The 24834-nt window shown below is 47.4% G+C and overlaps 1 protein-coding gene across 1 annotated transcript; it reads left to right on the plus strand.

Annotated features, from left to right (window-relative positions):
* The first annotated feature begins 13486 nt into the window (after nt 1–13486).
* KLF10 (Kruppel like factor 10) lies at nt 13487–19611 on the plus strand. The gene is made up of 4 exons (XM_027561403.1): nt 13487–13671; nt 16455–16691; nt 16798–17713; nt 18011–19611. Exons 1-4 carry the CDS (start codon nt 13633–13635, stop codon nt 18268–18270), a joined length of 1452 nt encoding a protein of 483 aa, XP_027417204.1. The 5' UTR covers nt 13487–13632; the 3' UTR covers nt 18271–19611.
* Nucleotides 19612–24834: the final 5223 nt, after the last annotated feature.

Below are 24834 nucleotides of genomic sequence, written 5' to 3' on the forward strand. Positions count from 1 at the left end.
AATTTGTTTTCTTTTTAGATTTATCCAATCATTTCTGGGGCTTCCCAGGTGACTCAGTGGGTAGAGAATCTGCCTGCAATGCAGGAGACCCAGGAGACCTGGGTTCAATCCCTGGGTGGCGGAAGATCCCCTGGAAGAGGCCATGGCGACCCACTCCAGTATTCTTTGCCTGAAAAATCTCATGAATAGAGGAGCCTGGTGGGCTACGGTCCATAGAATCACAGAGTCAGACAAGACTGAAGGGACTCAGCACACATGTACACGATCGTTTTTGGAACACACATTCCATCGTTTCTTGAAGGGAAGGAAAACAGTAGATGGTACTTTATACCTTTGGACATAAGGATAGGAGCAACTCTCTCCTTGTTATCATGTATTAATTTGGGGACATATTCTAGCACCATAAAACAAAGCACTTTGAAACTACTACCAATTAAACTTTTAAATTAGGTATAAACTAGTTTGAGGTCAGGTTGCTCCACCCTGTCTTAGGGGACTGGGGGATCCATTTCTAAAACATTATTGATGGGCTTCTTATGTGATTAATTTTGGGCAGTGGACACAGGAAATTAGGTTCCCATCCTCCATGAGTTCACGGTCTAATGAAGATCAGAAATACTTAAATTATAGACGACTGCCCTGTGTGGTATGTCCTACAGGAGACAGATGCACAATAAGGGAATTCCTTAGATTCTCTGTCAAGTCAGTGGTGTCACCAGAACTAAGAAAGCAACCCCCTGATCGAATATATCCTGACACACCTGTGGACAGTGATGTCCACGTTACTTTGGAGCCCAGGTTCTGTCTGCTAGGGATCTGCTGCAGGTGAGTGTAGCAAGCAATCAAGATGAGAGGACACTGGCTGCAGCAGGAAAGATGTCAAAGGGAGGAAGTCTGTAATCTGTAGCGAGGCAACAGTGAGGAAGATGGCCCCTGAAATGGGGAGTTACACGTGGAATACGTCATGTAGGGCTGGACTGTGAAGGTCCTTATGCATTTGATACAGGAAAGCTTTAGATAAAAGTTTTATCTTTTTTTCACCCCAGGTGAGGAAATTTGAATTAAAAACTCAGTTTCTAAACACTTCATCATTAATCCATATAAGGTTCTTTTACTTTTTACTTTTTAACCTCCAAACCCTAATTATATTCCTTTTGGCCCGATAGTACCTACTCTCATGTTTAACTTATCTTTAGATATGCATGCATACCTTTTTCAAAAGGCTTATTACTATCATGTGAATATATCTTTATAGAAGTGATAATGTGCTATAAATCCTGTTCTGTTTCCTGTCTTCCTCCCAACACTAGGTTTCTAAGTCCCATCAGTGTTGCTATGTACATCTGGTTGACATTTCTTAACTGCTGTCGATTTTTTAACAGTGCACATCTTCCATATTTTACTAATAATACCTTTCTCTAATGATAAGCACCTGGGCTGCCTCCACTATTCACTTACCCCAAGAAATCCCATGATGAACATCCTTATGGACCTGTGAGGGAATTTCTTGGGAGTATATAGTCAAAATTTTTTCACAAGTCATAGGGCATGTGCATGCTTAATCTCAACAGCTGTAATCTCAACAGCTGTCAGACTGCTTTTCTGAGGGATGGTAGCAATTGACACTCCCTCCAGCAGTGTGCTAGTGTTCCATCTTCGACATTCTCAGCTGCACCATCATCACCCTTCTGATATTGGTCTTCTTTGGCTTTCTAAGACAGAAGTTTAGAACAGATACAGTAAGGTCACAGGGCATTCTCTAAAGCTCTTCACCTATACTCATAGGTTAATGCGGATGCTTCATCTATACTCATAGGAGAATGGGGATGCTTTAGGAGAACTGTGCGGGGATGAACAATCTGATTTGCAAAACCAAAAGATGCAATATAAATTCTCCGGAAAGTTTAGGAGATATTTAGCATCAAAAATGCAAAATATTTTCTCTATACATTTCTATGTATAAATATCCCATTCAACATTTGTTTCCGCTCCCATGATTGGTTAGTTTCTGCTGATCTGGACTAAAACATGATTTCACTTGGTCATCATGGCCAGTCTTCACCATGGCTGGTAGTGGAAGACAAGAGACAGGGAAGGTGGGGCTGCAAGACCAGAGTATCTTGCTGAGCAGAAGCCTCGCCTCGCTTGATGAGCTGGGTCCGCCTCATTATCTTCAGCTGTCATCCTCCTCGTGCGAGAGAGTTAGATGGAATATTAAAGTGACACTCAGTGATAACAAGGAACATCTGTAGAGTACTTACTACTCAAAGTGTGGTCCTCGGACCAACAGCTTAGGTATCACCTGGGATGTTGCTTGTTAGAAATTCAGAATCTTCATGCCCGCCCAAGACCTACTGCATCAGAATCTGACTTTAGCAAGATTGCCAAGGGATTCTATGCACATTAGAGTTTGAGAAGCACTGCTTCAGTCTTTGCCAAACATTTTCACATAGTCTGTCCTATTTAAACTCTTCCCAAACCCTGATTTTCTTGGGTATCAGTTATTATGTAATTCCCATGGCACAGGTGAGGAAACTGAGGCTGGGCTGTCTAAAGGGACTAGCCCAGGAATACTCAGAAGAGCCAGTGCAGCCAGATTTTCAGACTCGGCAACTGCCTCTCAAGGTCATACTTTATTTACACCCCCCTCTCCCCATGCCCCATGTTTCCTCATTCCAACAGGAAAACACCCAGGAAGAGCTAATTTCAGAGCCAAACACAAGTGAACTGCTGTTGAAGCTGCCCAGTCCGGTGTCTCCTGGGATGCAGGTTGTACTCACTGCTATTCAGCCTCAGCTCTCCTGAGGCAGCCAGATTGCCACTGAGTATGAGATGGGTGGAGCTATTAGTGGGTCCCTCCCTTGACTGTGTACCAGGGTCCATTTTTCTTTCTTAAAAGCAGGTAGGGACTTCTCTGGTATTCCAGTGGATAGGAATCTGCCTGCCAAAGCAGGAGACACAAGTTCGATCCCCAGTCTGGGAAGATCCCACACGCCACGGAGCAACAAAGCCCATGTGCCACAACTATTGAGCCTGTGCTCTAGAGCCCGGCAGCCACAACTACTGAGCCCTTGTGCTGCAACCACCGAAGCCCGCAGTCCTAGAGCCCTGCTCAGCAACAAGAGAAGCCACCTCAGTGAGAAGCCTACACTAGAGAGCAGCCCCTGCTCACCGCAACTAGAGAAAAGCCCGCACAGCAATGAAGACCCAGCACAGCCAAAACTAAACTAATAATAATAATAAAAGCAGGTTAAGCAAGAGTGTTTAATATGGGGGCTCCCAGGCCCCCAAGATATTTATGAATAGAGTTCAGGAGTCTTCAAACTTAGCATTTTCTTTATCATAACCACATATAGAAAACACACCACAGCAACAGCAGTGACTTTGTCACTGACAGAAATCACAGATATTTCTATATGGAATTGCAACTACTGCACATTTCAGAATCATGTTTATGCTCATCACAACTTCAATGTTACTTCAGTTATTAGATCCACACTAGATATTTTTGTTTTTGATTTTGATTGGTGCATAGTTGATTTATAATGTTCTGTTAGTTTCAGGTGTACAGCAAAGTGAGTCAGTTATACGTTATACAGTATGAAGTCAAGTGGGCCTGAGGAAGCATCACTACGAACAAAGCTAGTGGAGGTGATGGAATTCCAGTTGAGCTATTCCAAATCCTAAAAGATGATGCTGTGAAAGTGCTGCACTCAATATGCCAGCAAATCTGAAAAACTCAGCAGTGGCCACAGGACTAGAAAACGTCAGTTTTCATTCCAATCCCAAAGAAAGGTAATGCCAAAGAATGCTCGAACTACCACACAATTGCCCTCATCTCACACACTAGCAAAGTAATGCTCAAAATCCTCCAAGTCAGGCTTCAACAGTAAGTGAACCAGTAAGTAAATCCAGATGTTCAAGCTGGATTTAGAAAAGGCAGAGGAACCAGAGATCAAATTGCCAACATCCATTGGATCAGCAAAAAAGCAAGAGAGTTCCAGAAAAACATCTACTTTTGCTTTATTGACTATGCCAAAGCCTTTGACTGTTAAGATCACAAAAGACTGTGTGGATCATAACAAACTGTGGAAAATTCTTCAAGAGATGGGAATATCAGACCACCTGACCTGCCTCCTGAGAAATCTGTATGCAGGTCAAGAAGCAACAGTTAGAACTGGACATGGAACAACAGACTGGTTCCAAAGAGGGAAAGGAGTACATCAAGGCTGTATATTGTCACCCTGCTTATTTAACTTATATGCAGAGTACATCATGCAAAATACCGGGCTGGAGGAAGCACAAGCTGGAATCAAGATTTCCAGAAGAAATATCAATAACCTCAGATACACAGATGACACCACCCTTATGGCAGAAAGTGAAGAACTAAAGAGCCTCATGATGAAAGTGAAAGAGGAGAGTGAAAAATTTGGCTTAAAACTCAACATTCAGAAAACGAAGATCATGGCATCCAGTCCCATCACTTCATGGCAAACAGATGGGGAAACAATGGAAACTGTGACAAACTTTCTTTTTTGGGCTCCAAAATCACTGCAGATGGTGACTGCAGCTATGAAATTAAAAGATGCTTGCTTCTTGGAAGAAAAGTTATGACCAACCTAGACAGCATATTAAAAAGCAGAGACATTACTTTACCAACAAAGGTCTGTCTAGTCAAAGCTATGGTTTTTCCAGTAGTCATGTATGGATGTGAAAGTTGGACTATAAAGAAAGCTGAGCATGGAATAATTGATGCTTTTGAACTGTGGTGTTGGAGAAGACTCTTGAGAGTCCCTTGAACTGCAAGAAGATCCAACAAGTCAATCCTAAAGGAAATCAGTCCTGAATATTCATTGGAAGGACTGATGTTGAAGCTGATACTCTAATAGTTTGGCCACCTGATGTGAAGAATTGACTCACTGGAAAAGACCCTGATGCTGGGAAAGGTTGAAGGTGGGAAGAGAAGGAGATGACAGAGGATGAGATGGTTGGATGGTATCACTGCCTTGATGGACATGGGTTTGAGCAAGCTCTGGGAGCTGGTGATGGAAAAGGAAGCCTGCATGCTGCAGTCCATGGGGTTGCAAAGAGTCAGACATGACTGAGCGACCGAACTGAACTGAGTATCCACTTTTTTAAAGATTCTTTTCCCACATAGGCCATTATAGAATATTGAGTAGAGTTCCCTGTGCTATACAGCAGGTCCTTATTAGTTACATATACTTTATACATAGTGGTGTGTATAGAGGGCTTCCCAGGTGGCACTAGTGGTAAAGAACCTGCATTCCAACCCAGGAGACCTAAGAGACATGGGTTCAATTCCTGGGTCTGGAAGATTCCCTGGAGAAGGACATGGCAATACCCACTCTAGTATTCTTGCAGGGAAAATCCCATGGACAGAGGAGCCTGGCAGGCTACAGTCTATAGGGTCTCAAGAGTTGGACAAGACAGAGGCAACTTAACACACACGTGTGCAACACATGCACACATGTGTGTATATGTTAATCTCAATCTCCCAATTTATCGCTTTCCCCTTAGATCTTATTTTTTCATGTGTTCATAAAAGGGCACTATATTGCTAAATTATAATTTTTAAATATTTTCATAACTCTGCATACTATGTGCATGTTAAGTCGATTCAGTCATATCCGACTCTTTGCGGACTCTATGGGCTGTAACCTGCTAGGCTCCTCTGACCATGGGATTCTCCAGGCAGTAACACTGGAACGGATTGCCATTGCCTTCTCTGGGGGATCTTCCCGACCCAGGGATCAAACCTGTGTCTCCTGCACTGCAAGTGGATTCTTTACCACTGAGCCACGGGGGGAGCCCCTTGGTAACTCTATATCAGTATAATGGTTTCCTTTGTATTTTGACGAACTGCATTTTATGAACTTAGTGTTATTCAGAGAAGGAGCTCATAGGCTTCATTAAACTGTAAAAGGACTGTGTCAGATTCTGGAAGCTTTATCACATCTTCCAGTCTTTTTGGTCGTTGGGTCACCTCCTACATTTGTTTTGTATCTGTTATCAGTAGCAACATAGCACTTAAAACCAAAAGGGCCTGTGTGCTTGGCTTCAGGGGTGAAATGAAGGCTTTCCCAAGAGGACTGCACATCATTGCAGTCAGACTTGGTGGGAGAGGGGGGTTGAAGAACCCCAAGGGAGCACATTTATGACACTTGCCCTTCTTCTAGATCTTCTCAACATTCAGAAAATTTCAATTAAAAATGCCAGTGCCAGACTTCCCTGGTGGCACAGTGGATAAAAATCTGCCTGCCAATGCAGGGGACTTGGGTTCGATCCCTGGACCCGGAAGATTCTACATGCTGCGGAGCAACTAAGCCCATGCAGCACAACTACTGAGGCCGCCGCTCTCAAGCCCATGAACTGCAAGTCCTGAGCCACAACTACTGAAGCCTGAGCACCTGGAGCCTGTACTGTGCCATAAGAGAAGCCGCCACGGTGAGAAGCCCATGCACCGCAATGAAGAGTAGCCCCCACTCTCCGCAACTAGAGAAAGCCTGTGCCAAGCAGAGATTCACAAAGAAGCTGGAAGACATTTGGCTTTTGAAAAGGAACACCCCTCCTTTCATACCCATGACAAGATCCCCGGGATTCTGAAGTCTGTATGTAGGTAAAAGTTAGTAACTGAGGCTCTACAGAGAAAATGGCAGCTCATACTTTTAAGCAGGCTGTAAGAACTCTGTAATCTTCATGTGCAGCGTGATAGATTATGTTAATAAACAACAATGCAGGGTACAAAGTAGCACACTTTATTATTTAGAGAAGGCGGAGTGAGAAGGCAGGGCAGAGAAAAAGTCTGAAAAATGTGTATCCAAATGTTAATAGTGGTTAATTCTGAGTATCTTTATGGGAGATTTTCCTCATTTTATTCCTTTTTGTATCTTTTTCAATGATCAGCACATATAACCTTTGTTAAAAACAAACAAACAAAGGCAACAAGGCTGTTTTCATTTCATAAGAATCAAAATGTTAAACAACTCTTGTTTTACTGCTAGTTGGAACCCTGAAGTACTACTTAACTAGCTTCACACCTCTTGGGGACATAAAAAGAGGGGAATGCAGAGTGGAAACATGTAATTCTTTACCAAAAAAAAAAATCTAAAATGTTATAATAGAACCATGGACTTGATATAAGGATCAAATTAGGTCTCCTGTATTCCTGGTGAACCCGGCTGTGCTTGTGCACAGCAGGCGCTGGATCAAGTTCACATGAACCTCCTTCCTTCCTGTTACCAGTTTATTTCCGTCTCAGAGCCCCAGTGGAGTGCTGGGGGGTGGGAGTGGGAACAGGGCTGCTGGGGGTTGGGTTCTTCCAGATCTACATACTTCCCCCTTCTCCAAGTTAAAACCATTTATTTCTTCCTCCAATTCTTCTTCCTTTTCTATTTATTTATTCATTTATCTTTGGCTGCCCTGGTCTTCGCTGCTCTGAGTGGGCTTTCTTGTGGAGAGCAGGGGCTACTCTTCCTCGCAGTGTGCGGACTTATTGTGGTGGCTTCTCTCGTGGAGCAGAGGCTCTGGGACGCACAGACTTCAGTAGTTGTGGCTCTCCGCTCCGGAGTTGAGGTTCCTGGACTTTAGAACACATATGCTCAGTGGTTGTGGGGCACAGGCTTAGTTGCTCTGCGGCATGTGGGATCTTCCCAGACCAGGGATCGAACCTGTGTCCCTCTGCATTGGCAGGAGAACTTTTATCCATCGTGCCACCAGGGAAGCCCCTTCTCCCTTTACTAATACATCAATTATTCTAGACCTCCTTCCCGGGGCACTCTCTCAGCTGTTTTAAATTCTTTAAAAAAAAAAAGTATTGGGTTTTCCAGGTAGCACTAGTGGTAAAGAACCTGCTGGCCAATGCAGGAGACATAAGAGATGAGGGCTTGATCTCTGGGTCGGGAAGATCCCTTGGAGCGGGGCATGGCAACCCATTTCAATATTCATGCCTGGAGAATCCCATGGACAGAGGAGCCTAGTGGGCTATTGTCCACTAGGTCACAAAGAGTCAGACAAAACTGAAGCAACTGAGCATGTACACATTCATATAAAATGAGTATTTTGAAAACTGCATCTGTCCCTCCACAGCTGAAACACACTTTTTCAGTTATCCCTTGTGGCATATGAAGCCTCCCCCAAACCTAGGGACATCCCTGCAGACAAAAGTGGGGGTAAAGGGATATTGGGTGGAGGGGAGGCAGGAAATGCTGCGTGGGTTGCTCTTCCATTTATTGTTCATGATTCTGTGGGTCAGAAATTCAAGGAGAGCCTATCTCTTCTACGGGTTGTGTCAGCTAGGCCTGCTTGACCAGGACTAGGAACTCCCCAGGTGGAGTCCTGGTCCTGGCTGGTGATTGGGATACCTTCTCCACATGGCCATTCTCCCTTCAAACATTTTCTCTTTATTCAGTAAGTTAGCCTAGCCTAAGCAACTTCTGCCTGGTGGCTGGTTTCCAAGAGAGTAAAACTGGGAAATATAAAGGCTTCTTAAAACCCAGGCATGAAATCCCATAGCACCACCCAGATTTCTACAGGTCAGAGAGAGTCATGAGTCATAGGGCCAGCCCAGAATCAAGGGTTGGAATTAAACTTCACACCTCTTGGTGCAGGAATGGCAGTCACTGGAAAAGGTTATGCAGAATGGGAGGGGTTTTGTGACCATCTTTAGAAACAAGCTACTCAACATATCAATATTTTAGATTTTTTTTAAAGAGCTTAAAAACTACGGTAACTAGTGTAATGAAAATAATGAATGATGTATTCACCAGTCAGAGGGGATAATTATTTTTTCTAATCTGTCTGATACTTTCAGTTTCTGAATCAGCCCCTGTCTGCCTCTCATCTCCACTTTACATCACATTAGGCCAAGAAATAAGTGCATATTTATGCACTTCCCTCATGCAGCATACGTGAGGGAAGTCCTCACTGTGTCACATTTTGCCAGTATTTCAGCGTGTGGCTGTTCCCTCTTAATCTCCATCCTGAGCCTGTAGTTCACCAGAGGACCACCTGCAGTTTTTACACCTCTTGTTCCTTACTCTTCCTAGAGGATTTCATCCATTCTCTGGTTCTGACTGCCACCTACACCCTGATGACAACCAAATTTTAATTTCCAGCCCAGATCCTTCTCTTCTGGGCTCCAGATGTGAAATTCCAACTGCCTCCTGGATATCTCTGTTTGGACGTCCCAAGGGTAACTTCAGTTTTACACGTCCTAAATCAAATTTGGCATTTTCTTCCTCCCCACTCAAACTTACTACCTCTCTGGAGCCCCTTTCCTGGGCAATAGTGTCTCGTTTTTGTCCTGTTTCCTCCAGTGAATCAAGCCGAAAACTCAGCAGTCCTGCTCCACATCTCCCTCTTCTTCATGCCTACATCCAATCAATTACCAAATCCTCCTGGTTCTTGGCGTCTCTATTCCAACCTTTCCATGCCTGCCACTGTCAAATTTGCTGCCTTTATTGCTACAAAAGACTTCTCACTGGTGTTAGACCCCAGGCTCTCTGATCCAGCATCCAAACTGGGCCAGAATGAATTTTCTATACTATCATTGCTAAAACCTGTCAGTAGGTCCCCATTGTCCTCAATATAGAAGTTCCACATCTACATTCCTTAGCAGGGCACACAAAGGCCCTTGATGTTTGGGGCTGCTTCCCTTAATATCCTAAACGCCTCATCCTAACTCTCAAATTTGTGAGCGGACAATTCAGAGCATCCTGAATCCCCACCACTCTCTCTACTCTCCACCTCCACTTCTCCTCTCCTCCAGCTTAGATGCCAACCAAAAGAGCTTTCCCTCACCCCTTCCTTCCTCACCTACCTAGGACACAGTGCACACCCTCTACTTAGCATTCATCACACTACAGTCATGGCTGGCCAGCTCACTTATTTCCTTCTTTCACTGTACTGGAAGCTCCTGTGAGCTGTGTCTTTTTTTATGGTTGTTTCTCAGTGTTCAGCTAGTGCCTGGCATATGGTAGGGCAATGAATGAATGGTGACAATATCCACTGACTGTAAGGAGCAAAGAGAAGACGGCTGGTGGGGACAATGTGTTTTAGTATCCATAAAACTGAACTGAGGGATCTTTATGTGTCAGCCACCTGCCCCACACCTTCCTTCGCAGTTCCAATTGAAGGAGAAACCAGCACCATTACCAGGAGGGTGACCAGCATTTAACTGAAGTACTGCTTACTCCTGCTCAGGGCTTTCTTTCATTCATGCCTAAGATGACAGTTTTCCATGCCTGCTGCTGTAATGATGCAAGTTAAGGGAAAGGATTAGAAGGGTCCATACTTTTGCCTAGGCAGTTGTCCACATTCTGCCTATAACCTCAGTGAATCTTCACAGACAACCTACAATTTTATTTCCTCCATTAAAGAACTGTGACCGCCTAAAGTGTCTGCACTGGACCACAAAGATGATTATGACATGGCCACCATCTTGAAGGAGCTTTTATTTACATATAGTCTACTTGGGGCTTCCCTGGTGGTTCAGACAGTAAAGAATCTGCCTGCAATGAGGGAGACCTGGGTTCAGTCCCTGGGTCAGGAAGATCCCCTGGAGAAGGGAATGGCTACCCACTCCAGCATTCCTGCCTGGATAATTCCAAGGACAGAGGAGCCTGGTGGGCTACAGTCCATGGGGTCGCAAAGAGTTGGACACAACTGAGCAACTAACACACACACTCATAGTCTATTTGTCTTTATCCTCCCATCCAAGCCTTTTGAGAGCAGGGACATCGCCTGTCTTATTCATTGCTGTTGTCCCAGTGAATACAACACATAGTAGGTGCTCAACAAATATTTGTTGAATGCAGTAGATAAATGAGCAATACAATGCTTATTGAATGAGGATGTGACCATAGGCAAGGGTATATCTGGGTGAGAGAGAAGACTGGGAGGCTGGGGAAAGTTGGGGGCAGGATGGAATGACCTTTAACCTCCTAGGCAATAGGAGCAAAGGATCATTTTTTAAGGACAGATAATCATGATTGGTCCTGACTTTTGAAAAGCCCACTCTAGTTCCAGTGTGGAGTTTGCCATTGGTGTGCCAGCGGGGCTGGGGTGGGGGCTGTGTGGGGGGAGTGCAGGTGGCACTGATGGCAGCCTGACACAGAGGGACATTTGAGGGGCACAAGTGCGAAGTGAGGGGAGACAGACATTCTGCTCACAACTGGGGACCAACTGAGGAAGACCGTGAAGGCTGGATGGGAGACGAGAAGCCCATATGGGAAGAAGTAAAAACAAGGGCTTTAGTTTAGGTTCCTTTCTGCCTGAGGTGCCCAGGTAACATCTTTCTCCGAATCTCTAGGAATGCTGCCACCACCACAGTGTTCCTCCTACCCCTTTTCTTTCCTGTTTTGAATCACTCCCACAAGCCAGAAATGCTCCCTGCTCCTCAGCGTGCACGAGAACCATGCCAGCAGGCCCCACATTCCTGAGGAAGGGACCCATGGACCTGGAGGGCGGGCTGCGGCCTCCCCGGGGGCAGCTCCCTGACAGGAAGGCAGGCTGGGCACAGACAGGAGCTTCCTCTGCTGCAGCAGGTGCCCAGGGCCAGCTGCTCCAATCCCCTCCAGGCTCACATCAACAGGATGGGACAGCCCAGGCGGAAGGAAGCCCGCAGGGAGGGACGCCCGCCGCTGCAGACAGAAGCCGGGGCAGGGGATGAAGGGGAGACAGGAAGAGCTGCCTGAGCTGCTAAGCTGGCGCCCCTCCAGCAGATTCAGGAGAGGCAGTGACAGGCGGCCATTCAGTCCTCCTTCCCTCTCTCAGTGGGCGTGTCTAGCCCTGGTTGATCCTATTATTATTACTACTACTGTTGTTGGCTAGCCTGGGCCTGTTTCTAAAATATTTAATTCATTGATTTTCTTTTTTTTTCTTTCTGGCCATGCCCCGAGGCTTGCAGGATCTCAGTTCCGCAACCAGGGGTTGAACCCAGGCTATGGCAGTGAAAGCACCCAGTCCAAACCACTGAAACGCCAAGGGATTCCCTAGTTTATTCCTTTTCTATACTCATTTTTGTGATTATGGGGAAAGAAAAGACACTTACATCATCAGCCTTTCAGTTACACGGAGAAGTGAGGCAACTGGAGGGGAAGGGCAGTGACTTCTGCCCCCTGTTAGCCAGTCCCAAGGAGTGGCTTTAAGTTTGTTTTAAGCCGCGCTATCACCCAAAGGGAGCCGACAAGGAGCTAAAGCAGAACCATAGGCTCGCAGTTCGGAGGCCCCAGACCGCCTCTGACCTGGTTCGGGATGGGGGTTGTGGAGGTGTGGCTGGGGCTTTCGCGGGACCGAGAGCAGGGGGTTTCGTGAATTCGATTTGGCGAGCATTCCCAACGCAACCCACTCCCTGGCTTGCCCTGGCTGGCGCCTCGAGACCCTAGAAGACCCCGCCCCCCCATCACCACCAGCAGTTTCCCGGCAGAGCGTTTCCGGAGGCCGTGGCCCAGGGTAGGTGTGGGGGTAGGGTCTACCTTTGAAACAGCTTGCAGACTGCAATTTAAACTTTACACCGAGCTCAAAACTCGGTTCTGCAACTGAGAGTCGGCTCCAGAGAAAGATTAAAAAACTCTGGCCTGTGGCTCCAGCACCCCCACTGGTCTAGTTTTCGGGGCTTCCTGCAGTCCCCACACCATTCTCTCCACAGCCCTGGAGGAAGGATGGGCGGGGCGGACGGGGGCGGGCAACGCCGCCGGCAGTGCAGATGGAGAGGGCGAGCCAGCGCCTGCGGCCCGGGCGTGGGCGGGGGGGCGCAGGAGCAGGTGTCCGCTCGGTGACAGGATTCCCTTTCCCTCGCCTCCTCTTCCCTGGTGCTACCCACAGTTCAACTAGGCAAAAACCCAGCAAATGCTCCAGAAATCCAGCTCGGTCGGTCACCAGGCTCTCCTTTCTCGCCAGGAGCGCAAGAGGACGGGGCGATTCCAAATGCAAATCTCTTGGCTCTGGACCCTTGGCTTGCAGCCGCCGCCTCCCCAGCCTGGCCACCCGGCGTCCCGCCCACCCCGTGGCGGCGGCGGCCCGAGATGGGACCTCGCCCGCGGAGGGGAATGGGCGGAGCGGGCATCCCTCCCCACCTCCCACGTGGGCCCGGCTCTCCTCGGAGAGCCTGGGCGCGCCGCGGCGGCCGCGCCTCCGGGCTGGGCCCGGGTTCCTGGCGCCGCCCCACCCCCGGGCTAGGGAAGGGGACTGCAGGCCGGGGAGGGAAAGTGGGGGTGGGTGAGGGGTGGGGGCCGCGTCCACAGAGTCAGGTGGTGGCGGGAGTTCCCTCGGGCTGGGCCCGGGGAAACGCGCTGCCAGGGGATTGTGTACACGCTCCACTGACACAAGCTTCACGCTGCCGGGCAGCCGCTGATCACGCGTGGCCCCGCGAGCCCATTGGCCGGCGCCTCACACACCTTTGTCGCTGATTGGCCGGCCCTAGGCTCCGCCCCCACCCCCGCCCGCGGCTCGGGGCAGGCAGAGCGGCTACCTGAATGGGGAGGGGGGCAGACGGCGCGGAGCGCGGCGGCGGCGGGAGCGGCGTCGAGTGTCTCCGGGCGCCCGTCTGTGGCCAGGCAGCCAAGGACAGCCTTGCAGCCAGTCAGCTCGTCGCCGGCGGCCGGGCAGCCAACCATGCTCAACTTCGGCGGCGCTTCTCTCCAGCAGGCTACGGTAAGTCACCTGGGGATGCCCCAAGCCCTTCTCTTGCCTCGCTGCGTCCGGGGAGACCCCCGAGCCCCTGACATCAGCCTCGCCTGAGGACAGAGGTTGCAGGGGAGTCATGGAAGAGGAAGAGGGGCTTCCCGCCTGCAGACTGGGCATTGGTGAGGGTGAGTGTGTAGCGGAGCGGGGGGCGGGGGGGAGGTTTCTGGAGAAGCAGGCTGGGAGCTAGAAACGAAGTGAGAGAGGGTCTGGCTCGAGGTGTAAGGAGGGGAAGGGAGCAGCTCTGCTGGGAGACTGGAAGCAGGTGAGGGGTGGGGGAGATGACTGGAGGGGTGGGAAGAGTGAGGAGATTGGGCGGGGGGGGCGCTGGCTGCCCTGTCAGCGAGACTAGGAGGCGTGGAAGTACAGGAGAGGGGGACGAGGGGGCCACCCTGCACCTGGCGCCGGGGGGGGGAAGAGATGCCTCCGTCTGGATAAGGAATGCGCCCCAGGCTGGCAGGGGGCTGCTCTCGAGCATGTGAGGGGTGGGGAGTCAACCGGAGAGGAGAGGGGGGACTCCCCATCTCGGGGGGGGTCTTGAACGGAGGCTTGCAGGACTGGGGCTACCCAGCAGATAGTGGGGGGGCTCTGGGGAGGGGCGCCCGGCGTGGGTGCAAGGGGATGGCACGCGGGCCCGGGGAGTTTACCCCACCCCAGACGTCTGGAGGGGACTCCCTTATCTCCGGAACAGGCAGGCAGGTGGCCTCCTCCGGAGGACGCCTTGGCGGGGGAGGGGGCCTCGGAGCCGCCTTGGCGACAGTAGATGGAAGGGGTGGGAAGTGGGACCCCAGCATCGGGGTGGGAAAGGTGGGCGGGGGGAGCCGGGGCTGCGAGACGCGGGGGCCGCGCGCCGAGGCGGGAGCCGCCGGCCGTGGGGCCGCGCGCCTGGAACCGGGCCTGTTGGGGGCTGCACGTCTGGGAACTCGTGGAGATGCTGGGCTCGGCGCGGGGGTGGTGGGGGGGCCGGAGCTGCCGGAAACCGTGGGGACAGGGGGGCGCCGCGTCTTCGGGGCGAGTCGGGGTGGTCTGAGATCCCGCGGGCGGCGTGGGCGGGAAGCGCCGAGGGCTCGGCCGGGTCCCCGGGGGCTGCGGCCGAAGGAGGGCGGGGGCCGGGTTTCCGCGGGGACCTGGCTCCTCCTCCGGCAGCTGAGGCGGAGGCCGGGGGGTGGGCCGGGAACGGATGCGCCCAGGGAGCTTCTCGTCCCCGAGTGACCCAGCCCGAGCCTCCGCCAGGGCGGGAGCGAGGCCCGGCCCCGCTGTCGGTTCCTAAGGGAACGGCGGGGAGCTGGAAGGGGCGGGCGCGCCGGGAGCCGGGCGCCCGCGGCCCCGCCCCTCCCCGCAGGCCCGGGCGCGCACGGCCGGGCGGTTGGCGGCGGCGCCCGCGGCCCCTCCCCCGGGCCGTCGCGAGGGCGGGGGCCCCGCGGGCTCAGGAAGTAGGTGAAAGGTGACGGCGCGGCAATTCCCAGTTCACGTTTCCTGCGCCGCCCGGAGCAGCCGCTGATCACGCTTTGTTCACATGCCTCGCCCTCCCTCCTCCTCCTCCGCGCCCCCGCCCTCCGCCGCCCAGCCAATCCCAGCCCGGGCCGCCCGGCTGGCTGGCCAATGACGGGGGCAGGGACGCGGGGACGTGCGAGCGGGCGAGGAATGTTCCCAGTGACTCACCCGCGAGCCTCATTGAGGTTAGGGCGGCCCCATCCGTCTGTCCCCGCCAGCGAGGATCTCCCCCGCCGCCCACCCCCGCCCCTTGTCTGCCTCCCCACGCCCGCGCCTCCGCCCGCTCTTCCCTTTCCTGCCTCCCTCGCGCCCCACTCCTTTTCCTCTCCCCTCCCGGCTTCTCTTCCTGCCCTTCCCAGCGCATACTCTTTCTGTCCTGCCTAGCCTTTTCTCTTTTTTTTCTCTTTTGCACTGGCGTCTTGAGGCTTTTACACATACATGCGCTGTCCGTTGCAGCTTACGTAAAAGGCGCGCGATTATGCAATTGCTTGTTAGCTATATTTCAAGAGCAGTAATAGCTTCTTAAAGGTTTCTACACGAAGGGTTTTTAAACAAGAATTGAGAACAGTTCCTAGCAATGTAAAGAATATTTTTCGGTGTTTTTACAGTCTCTACTTAAGCCAAAAAGTGGGATCACGTTAATGGAAAATTGAAGAGATGGAGAGTGGTAACCATTTTAGTACAGTTTAAGCAACTTTAGTATTAAGCATTAAATATCTGATGGGAGGAGTTGTTCAAATAAATACAAAGCGTGTGCTGTTATTTTTATCCTGGAGCAGTTCTTTAAACAGTTAAAAATAAGATTCTATTTTGAATATTGCAGATTCCTTACAGAATTTTTGGCAGATTTTGGTCAAATATTGCAATTTTTGCAATTTTCTGATTTGTGTGTGTGTGTGTTTGTGTGTGTTATTGCATTAGCTGGTCATAGACTCCTGTTGCGGTTGGCTACTCTGGAAAGAACATAAAATGTTTTTCTTCCAAGCCAAGCAGTTCTCTTTTGAATGACAAGTGGATTGGTATCTTTAATCTTAGGTCCCCTTGATAGTAATAAGTTCCTTGCAAGGTTATCCATGTTCAAGCCTAAGTTTGAGAGGAAGAATGGAGAAGATTTTTATCACTACTACTTCATAGTAGGGATGAGAAGAATAAGTTTTATCTTGAAAAGCTGTGCAGATTGTAAGAAAAAAAGCACATTACTCTGAGTGTCATGTGGATGACAACAATATGCTTATAACATGAGTCTTTTGTATTTATAGGAGGAAAGAATGGAAATGATCTGTGAAAGATCAAAAGAGAATGTGTATTCCTGGAACAAAACTGCAGAGAAAAGTGACTTTGAAGCTGTAGAAGCACTTATGTCAATGAGTTGCAGTTGGAAGTCTGATTTTAAGAAATACATTGAAAACAGACCCGTCACTCCAGTGTCTGATACGTCAGAGGAAGAGAATCTGCTTCCTGGTACACCTGATTTTCATACCACAATCCCAGCATTTGTAAGTATTGTTTCAAAGATGAATGTAAATGATAATGCCTCTTACAATTTATATCATGGCCTGTACCGTTCTTCACGCTGTTAACCTGTATTTCTCTTCTCTGTAGTGTTTGACTCCACCTTACAGTCCCTCTGACTTTGAACCTTCTCAAGTGTCAAATCTGATGGCACCAGCGCCACCTACTGGACACTTCAAATCATTGTCAGATACTGCCAAGCCTCACATTGCTGCTGTACCTTTCAAAGAGGAGAAGAACCCCGTACCTGCCCCCAAACTCCCCAAGGCTCAGGCAACCAGTGTGATTCGTCATACAGCTGATGCCCAGCTGTGTAACCACCGATCATGCCCTGTGAAAGCAGCCAGCATCCTCAACTATCAGGACAATTCGTTTCGGAAAAGAACCCACCTAAATCCTGAGGCTGCAAGAAAAAACATACCTTGTGCCGCTGTGTCACCAAACAGGTCCAAACGTGAGAGAGACACAGAGGCAGATGTTGAAGAGAAGCCAAGCCCTGCTGCACTTTATGACTTTTCTGTGCCTTCCTCAGAGACCGTCATCTGCCGACCTCAGCCGGCCCCCGCGTCTCCCCAGCAGAAGTCAGTCTTAGTCTCTCCACCCGCAGTGTCCACAGCGGGAGTGCCCCCTATGCCGGTCATCTGCCAGATGGTTCCCCTCCCTGCACACAACCCCGTCGTGACGACAGTCGTCCCCAGCACGCCACCCAGCCAGCCGCCGGCTGTCTGCCCACCTGTCGTATTCATGGGCACTCAGGTGCCCAAGGGCGCCCTCATGTTTGTTGTGCCCCAGCCGGTCGTTCAGAACCCAAAGCCTCCGGTGGTGAGCCCAAATGGCACCAGACTCTCTCCCATTGCCCCTGCTCCCGGGTTTTCCCCTTCCTCAGCGAAAGTCACTCCTCAGATTGACTCATCGAGGATAAGAAGTCACATCTGTAGCCATCCAGGATGCGGCAAGACCTACTTCAAAAGTTCTCATCTGAAGGCCCACATGAGAACGCATACAGGTACCAGCCATTTCTTACTTATGTCTAAGAAATTTGGGTGATGTTTTTTTGACAGTGATCACAAATGTAAACCAGGCATGTTAAGAGAGAACTGGCCTTACCAGCCAGTTCAGTGGATAGTATTCACCAGTGCATGGTCTTCTAAAAGATTTCATTAAGGTGTTTTTGTCTTAATTTCTCAAATGATGATTCTTTTTAAAAAAACGTGTCTTTAAGCTTTAAGTACAATATAATACATAAAGGACCATGACCTAATAAATGCATAGGAATAAAGATAGGACTTTTTTTTTGTTTCAGGAGAAAAACCTTTTAGCTGTAGCTGGAAAGGTTGTGAAAGGAGGTTTGCCCGTTCAGATGAACTGTCCAGACACCGACGAACCCACACAGGTGAGAAGAAGTTCGCCTGTCCCATGTGTGACCGGCGGTTCATGAGGAGCGACCATTTGACCAAACACGCCCGTCGCCACCTGTCAGCCAAGAAGCTACCGAACTGGCAGATGGAAGTGAGCAAGTTAAATGACATTTCCCTACCTCCAACCCCGGCTCCCACGCAGTAATAGACGGATGGTGAAGAATCAGACTAACTTTAACTTTGGTCACAGCCAGAAGCCAGTGGTGATAGAAAAACGCTTCCGCTGCAGGTCTGTGGCTCTCCAGTGTGGGCTGCAAGCAGAAGCCCCACGGCCTGGGGAGAAGGCCCAGCCTGGGTTAGACGGTAAGAAGTGCTGAGGCCACAGGCAGGTCACCGAGTGGCAGGACTTGTTTCTTATCACATAAGAGAGAGAAGAAAGCTTTTATTCAATATTTTTTGAAGGTTTCAGGTGAGGTCACCCCAACCACCGGTAGCACAGATTTTGAACTTGTGTGCACAATTTGTTGTTTTACTTTCACCATTTATACTTGAGACCAACTTTTCAATGTGATTCTTCAAAAGCACTGGTTTCAAGAGTGTAGAGACTGGAAAACATTACGGTACAGAGATGGAGATGTAAAATTGGTTTTGTATCATCACGAATATTATTATCCTTTCCTAGAGTTACCTTGTTTACTATTCTTAGTCTTTCCATTCAACTTGTGGATGTAGTTGTTAAATATATCTAGAACTAGCATTTTTACACTAGTTGCTGATGTTTGGAATTGAGCAACTGTATATTGCTGAAGAGGTCCCAAAGAATTGGAATCCTCGTTAATTTAATTGCTTTGAAATGTAGCTTCAATTTTTTCTTGCGTTTTTGTTTTAAAAGTTCAACAAATGACTATTACTAGGTATTTTATTATGCTTTGAATCTTAGTTGGTTGCAGTTTCTTGTATAGATTTGAAAATTGTATACCAATGTGTTTTCCATAGACTCTAAAATACACTGCACTTTGTTTAGAAAAAAAATTGAAGATGAAACATATTGTAAAGAAGGGATATTAAGGATTTTGGATAACTCCTTGAAAAAGATGGCTTAGGTCATCAGTAAAGTACCCTTATGTTATGAGGATATAACATGTGCTTTATTGAATTAGAAAGTTAGTGACCATTATTCACAAATGGATAAATGTCCTGTTAATTTATAGAAGTTTTTTTGGGGGGAGGGGAGAATGTGGAACAAGATAGGTAGAAAAATAGAACATTCACTTTTGTTAACAGTATTTCTGTTATATTCTGTTGTGTAGTGGATGATGTAAAACAAAAGTCAACTGTTGAAAACATGTAGTGAAACTGTCGCTGTGTCTTTCCATTTAACATTTTTCTCTATATTGGGTATAGATTTCTGCCATCAAAACTTTGGACCCTTGGAAAACAAAAAAGAACTTTTAATTAAAAAAAATCCTTGTGATTTACAATTTGCACAATATTTCTTTTGTTGTACTTTATATCTTGTTTACAATAAAGAATTTCCTTTGGTATATACAATTGGTTGATTGTATTTGTTGAAAACTATTTTCACTTTAACCTTGACGTTGATCACTGTGGAGCTAAGATTTATGGTTAATTTCTCTTAAGAACCTCATTCAAAATTGAGGTTTTTGAATGCAGGAGTTTATCTTTCACATGAGTAATCAAATTGGTGAGTATGCAGAGCAAGGACAGGGAAGTCCCTGGTGGTCAAAAGGTTAGGATAGGACTTGGCACTCCTTGCCAGGGGCCTGGGTTGGGGAGCTAAGATCCTGCAAGTCACCTGAGGGGGCCAAAATAATACTGATAAAATCTAATTTTAAAAAAGACAAGATATCTACCTATATATTTGTTGACAATACGTGAGCCTGCCTTTTCTAAGAAAGCAATCCATTTTAATTTTTAAACATTTTTGTACGTTTTGGTGATTTAGGGTTGAAATATAGCCCCAGCTTTCCGTAAAACCTTAAGTGGCACCGAATTAGAGAACAGCACAGTGAGTAATTACAAGTTATGAGATTGCTGTAAAATGAAAAGAAGGCTGACCTATTAAATAGAGAGTAAATTACTCATCTCTAGAAGTTAGATTAACTCAGACCATTAAGTGAGAGCTTAAATGCAATAAGCATACCAGCACTTAAGCTGCATGAAAGCTAATACACCTCCGAAGAGATGCGCTCACTAGTCACTCATGAGTACAACTAGAAGATGTAAATGCCACTTGGTCTATGGTGTATAATTTTGGAGATTAGTACTTTAATTTGCTCTGAGATCACCTTGTCATGAGACAACATCTTCCACGGTGTTCAACTTACTGGTTGACCTGGTCTGGCTCGCTGCTGAGTGCCATGACGAGGGGCAGTGTGCTCACTTGGCACCAAGTGTAGGACAGGCATCCTGACCCCTCCAGGCACCTGCTGCTGCTTTTCCAGGAAACATACCAACTAAGCACAGTGCAGCTGCTGGAGGGGGCCTTGCCATTGTGTAGTGTCTTGTGTTGGGACCTGCACCGTCCTAATCCCTAGGGTTTCTCAGAGTGGCAGGTCTTCAGAGTGGGAAGAGAGGGAGAGGGCTGAAGCATTCTCTGCCTGGCCCAAAGCCAGTCTGTGGTAATGACAAAGCCAGTGGAACTGGGCCACCCATTGCTATGTTCTGCCCAATCCTAGTTGACACCTGACACTTTTCCTTAGAAATCTTGTAAATCAGATTATTTGAATAAAGTATTATCTTTGAGTTCAGTGTTGAGGCAGACTCTGATCTTGATGCAAAAGTTGCCCCCAGACAAGTGCCATTTGTAGCATGTTATAATAACATGGTATTAAGAGTAGCTTTGTGCTGTACTTAGTCACTCAGTCATGTTTGACTCTGTGACCCCATGAGCAGTAGCCTGCCAGGCTCCTCTGTCCATGGGGATTCTCCAGGCAAGAGTACTGGAGTGGGTTGCCATGCCCTCCTGCAGGGGATCTTCCCAACCCAGGGATCGAACCCAGGTCTCTCACAGGCAGGCAGATTCTTTACTATCTAAGCCATCAGGGAGGACCAGTGTAGCTTTCAGTTCAGTTTAGTTCAGTCGCTCAGTCGTGTCCAACTCTTTGCGACCCCATGAACCACAGAACGCCAGGCCTTCCTGTCCATCACCAAGTCCCGGAGTTCACCCAAACCCATGTTCACTGAGTCGGTGATGCCATCCAACTATCTCATCCTCTGTCGTTCCCCTTCTCCTCCTGTCCTCAATCTTTCCCAGCATCAGGGTCTTTTCCAATGAGTCAGCTCTTCGCGTCAGTTGGCCAAAGTATTGGAGTTTCAGCTTCAACATCAGTCCTTCCAATGAACACCCAGGACTGATCTCCTTTAGGATGGACTGGTTGGATCTCCTTGCAGTCCAAGGGACTCTCAAGAGTCTTCTCCAACACCATAGTTCAAAAGCATCAATTCTTCAGCGCTCAGCTTTCTTTATAGTCCAACTCACATCCATTCATGACCACTGGAAAAATCATAGCCTTGACTAGACGGACCTTTGTTGGCAAAGTAATGTCTCTGCTTTTGAATATGCTGTCTAGGTTGGTCATAACTTTCCTTCCAAGGAGTAAGCATCTTTTAATTTCATAGCTGCAGTCACCATCTGCAGTGATTTTGGAGCCCCCAAAAATAAAGTCTATCACTGTCTCCCCATCTATTTGCATGAAGTTATGGGACAGGATGCCATGATCTTAGTTCTCTGAATGTTGAGTCTCCAGCCAACTTTTCCACTCTCCTCTTTCACTTTCATCAAGAGGCTCTTTAATTCTTCTTCATTTTCTACCATCAGGGTGGTGTCGTCTGCATATCACTAATTATTATATAAATGCAAGTCAAAACTACAATGAGATATCATCTCACAATGGTTAGAATGGCTATTATTAAAAAGAGAAAAAATAAGAAAATTTGAGGAGGATGTGGAAAAAACAGAAACTTCCTGTGCTGTTGGTGTGAATGCAAATTGGTGCAGCCACTATGAAAAACAGTATGACATGAAGTGATAGGACCGGATACCTTGATCTTACTTTTCTGAATGTTGAGCTTTAAGCCAACTTTTTCACTCTCCTCTTTCATTTTCATCAAGAGGTTCTTCAGTTCTTCACTTTCTGCCATAAGGGTGGTGTCATCTGCATATCTGAGGTGATTGATATTTCTCCCGGCAATCTTGATTCCAGCTTGTGCTTCTTCCAGTCCAGCATTTCTCATGATGTACTCTGCATATAATTTAAATAAGCAGGGTGACAATATACAGCCTTGACGGACTCCTTTTCCTATTTGGAACCAGTCTGTTGTTCCATGTCCAGTTCTAACTGTTGCTTCCTGACCTGCATACAGGTTTCTCAAGAGGCAGGTCAGGTGGTCTGGTATTCCCATCTCTTGAAGAATTTTCCACAGTTTATTGTGATCCACACAGTCAAAGGCTTTGGCATAGTCAATAAAGCAGAAATAGATGTTTTTCTGGAACTTTCTTGCTTTTTCGATGATCCAGTGGATGTTGGCAATTTGATCTCTGGTTCCTCTGCCTTTTCTAAAACCAGCTTGAACATCTGGAAGTTCACAGTTCACATATTGCTGAAGCCTGGCTTGGAGAATTTTGAGCATTACTTTACTAGGATGTGAGATGAGTGCAATTGTGCAGTAGTTTGAGCATTCTTCAGCATTTCCTTTCTTTGGGATTAGAATGAAAACTGACCTTTTCCAGTCCTGTGGCCATTGCTGAGTTTTCCAGATTTGCTGGCACATTGAGTGCAGCACTTTCACAGCATCATCTTTCAGGATTTGAAATAGTTCAACTGGAATTCCATCACCTCCACTAGCTTTGTTCGTAGTGATGGTTTCTAAGGCCCATTTGACTTCACATTCCAAGATGTCTGGCTCTAGGTGAGTGATCACACCATTGTGATTATCTGGGTCGTGAAGATCTTTTTTTGTACAGTTCTCCTGTGTGTTCTTGCCACCTCTTAGTATCTTCTGCTTCTGTGAGGTCCATACTGTTTCTGGTCCTTTATCGAGCCCATCTTTGCATGAGATGTTCCCTTGGTATCTCTAATTTTCTTGAAGAGATCTCTAGTGTTTCCCATTCTGTTGTTTTCCTCTATTTCTTTGCATTGATCGCTGAGGAAGGCTTTCTTATCTCTCCTTGCTATTCTTTGGAACTCTGCATTCAAATGGGTATATCTTTCCTTTTCTCCTTTGCTTTTCGCTTCTCCTCTTCACAGCTATTTGTAAGGCCTCCTCAGACAGCCATTTTGCCTTTTTGCATTTCTTTTTCTTGGGGATGGTCTTGATCCCTGTGTAGCTTTAGTGTGTCATATGTGGCTGTTTCCTGTCTGATTTATATACTGAGTTGAACTGTTTGAAATAGCTGGTATTCAGCTCTCTTAACAGTTAATTCTTTAAATTTTTAAAAAAACACGGCTGTGCCGAGTCTTGCTGCTGCTGGTGGGTTTTCTCGAGTTGTGCGTGGGTGACACTCTGTAGTTGTATCAGGCTTCTCATCACAGTGGCTCCTCTTGTTGCAGAGCACGGGTTCCAGGGCACAGGCTTCAGTAGTTGTGGCCCATGGGCTTAGGTGCTCCACGGCACGTGGAGTCTTCCCAGACCAGGGATCGAATCCACGTCCCTTGCATTGGCAGATGGATTCTTAACCACTGGACCACCAGGGAAGTCCAAGTGTTAATTCTTTTTAGATAATGTAGATTGATAGAGAGAAAGTTATAAAGATAGAGTTACCATATATGCTTAATCCAGCTTCCTCTTGATTAACATCTTACATAGCCATAGAACATTTATGAAAATGAAGAAATTCACCTTAGTACAGTGTTACTAACTGAACTACATTTGGGTTTCACTATTTTTTCTACTGATGTCTTCTTGCTATTACAGGACCTAATCCAAGGTCTCAAGTTGCATTCAGTTGTCAGGCTCCACAGGCTCCTCCAGTCTATGGTTATGCCTTGGTCTTCTCTCATCTCTGTGGAACAGTTGCTATGTAGTCGCCAAGTCATGTCCAACTCTTTGAGACCCCATGGACTGTATGTAGCCCACCAGGCTCCTCTGTCCATGGCATTCTCCAGGCAAGGATACTGGAGTGGGTTGCCCTTTCGTCTTCAACGGATCTTCCAGACCCAGGAATCAAATCCACGTCTCCTGCACTGTATTCTTTACCACTTTAGGTAAATACCACTGTATTCTTTATCCACCAGAGAAGCCCCTTTGGAACAGTGCTTGTCAGTTATTTCTGCCTCTCACTTTGGGTCTGTCTGATTTTTTTTTATGATTAGATTGAGGTTATGCGTTAATTGGGAAGATACCGCAGAGTGATAATGTCCTCAGAGCATCATACCAAGGAATACATGATGTCATTCTGTATTACTGAAAACGTTAACCTTCACCACATGGCTAAGGTGGTGATACCTGCTGGAATTTTCCATCGTAAATTGACCATTTCTTGATATATAATTATTACATATTTAGAAGGAGATACTTTATACCAACAACCTATTTCTGCTTCGACTTTTCCCCACTCACTTTACTATCCTTAAGTGGATCTCGATCGAGGCAGTTATTACTGTGATACATTAATGGTGATTTCTTATTTCCTTCATTATTTATTGATCAGAATTTTCTGTGTGAAAGAGTCGTGACTTCTCCCCCATTCATTTATTTAGTCCGTTATTTATGTCAGTATGGACTTGTATATTTATGTCATTTTGGG

Source organism: Bos indicus x Bos taurus, chromosome 14, assembly GCF_003369695.1.
Source record: "Bos indicus x Bos taurus breed Angus x Brahman F1 hybrid chromosome 14, Bos_hybrid_MaternalHap_v2.0, whole genome shotgun sequence".
Lineage (NCBI taxonomy): Eukaryota > Metazoa > Chordata > Mammalia > Artiodactyla > Bovidae > Bos > Bos indicus x Bos taurus.

Coding starts and splice junctions, on each gene's coding strand:
- KLF10 (XM_027561403.1), top strand. CDS start 13,633: ATGCTCAACTTCGGCGGCGCTTCTCTCCAGCAGGCTACG. Junction 13,672..16,454: donor CTTCTCTCCAGCAGGCTACG/GTAAGTCACCTG, acceptor TTGTATTTATAG/GAGGAAAGAATGGAAATGAT. Junction 16,692..16,797: donor ATACCACAATCCCAGCATTT/GTAAGTATTGTT, acceptor TCTTCTCTGTAG/TGTTTGACTCCACCTTACAG.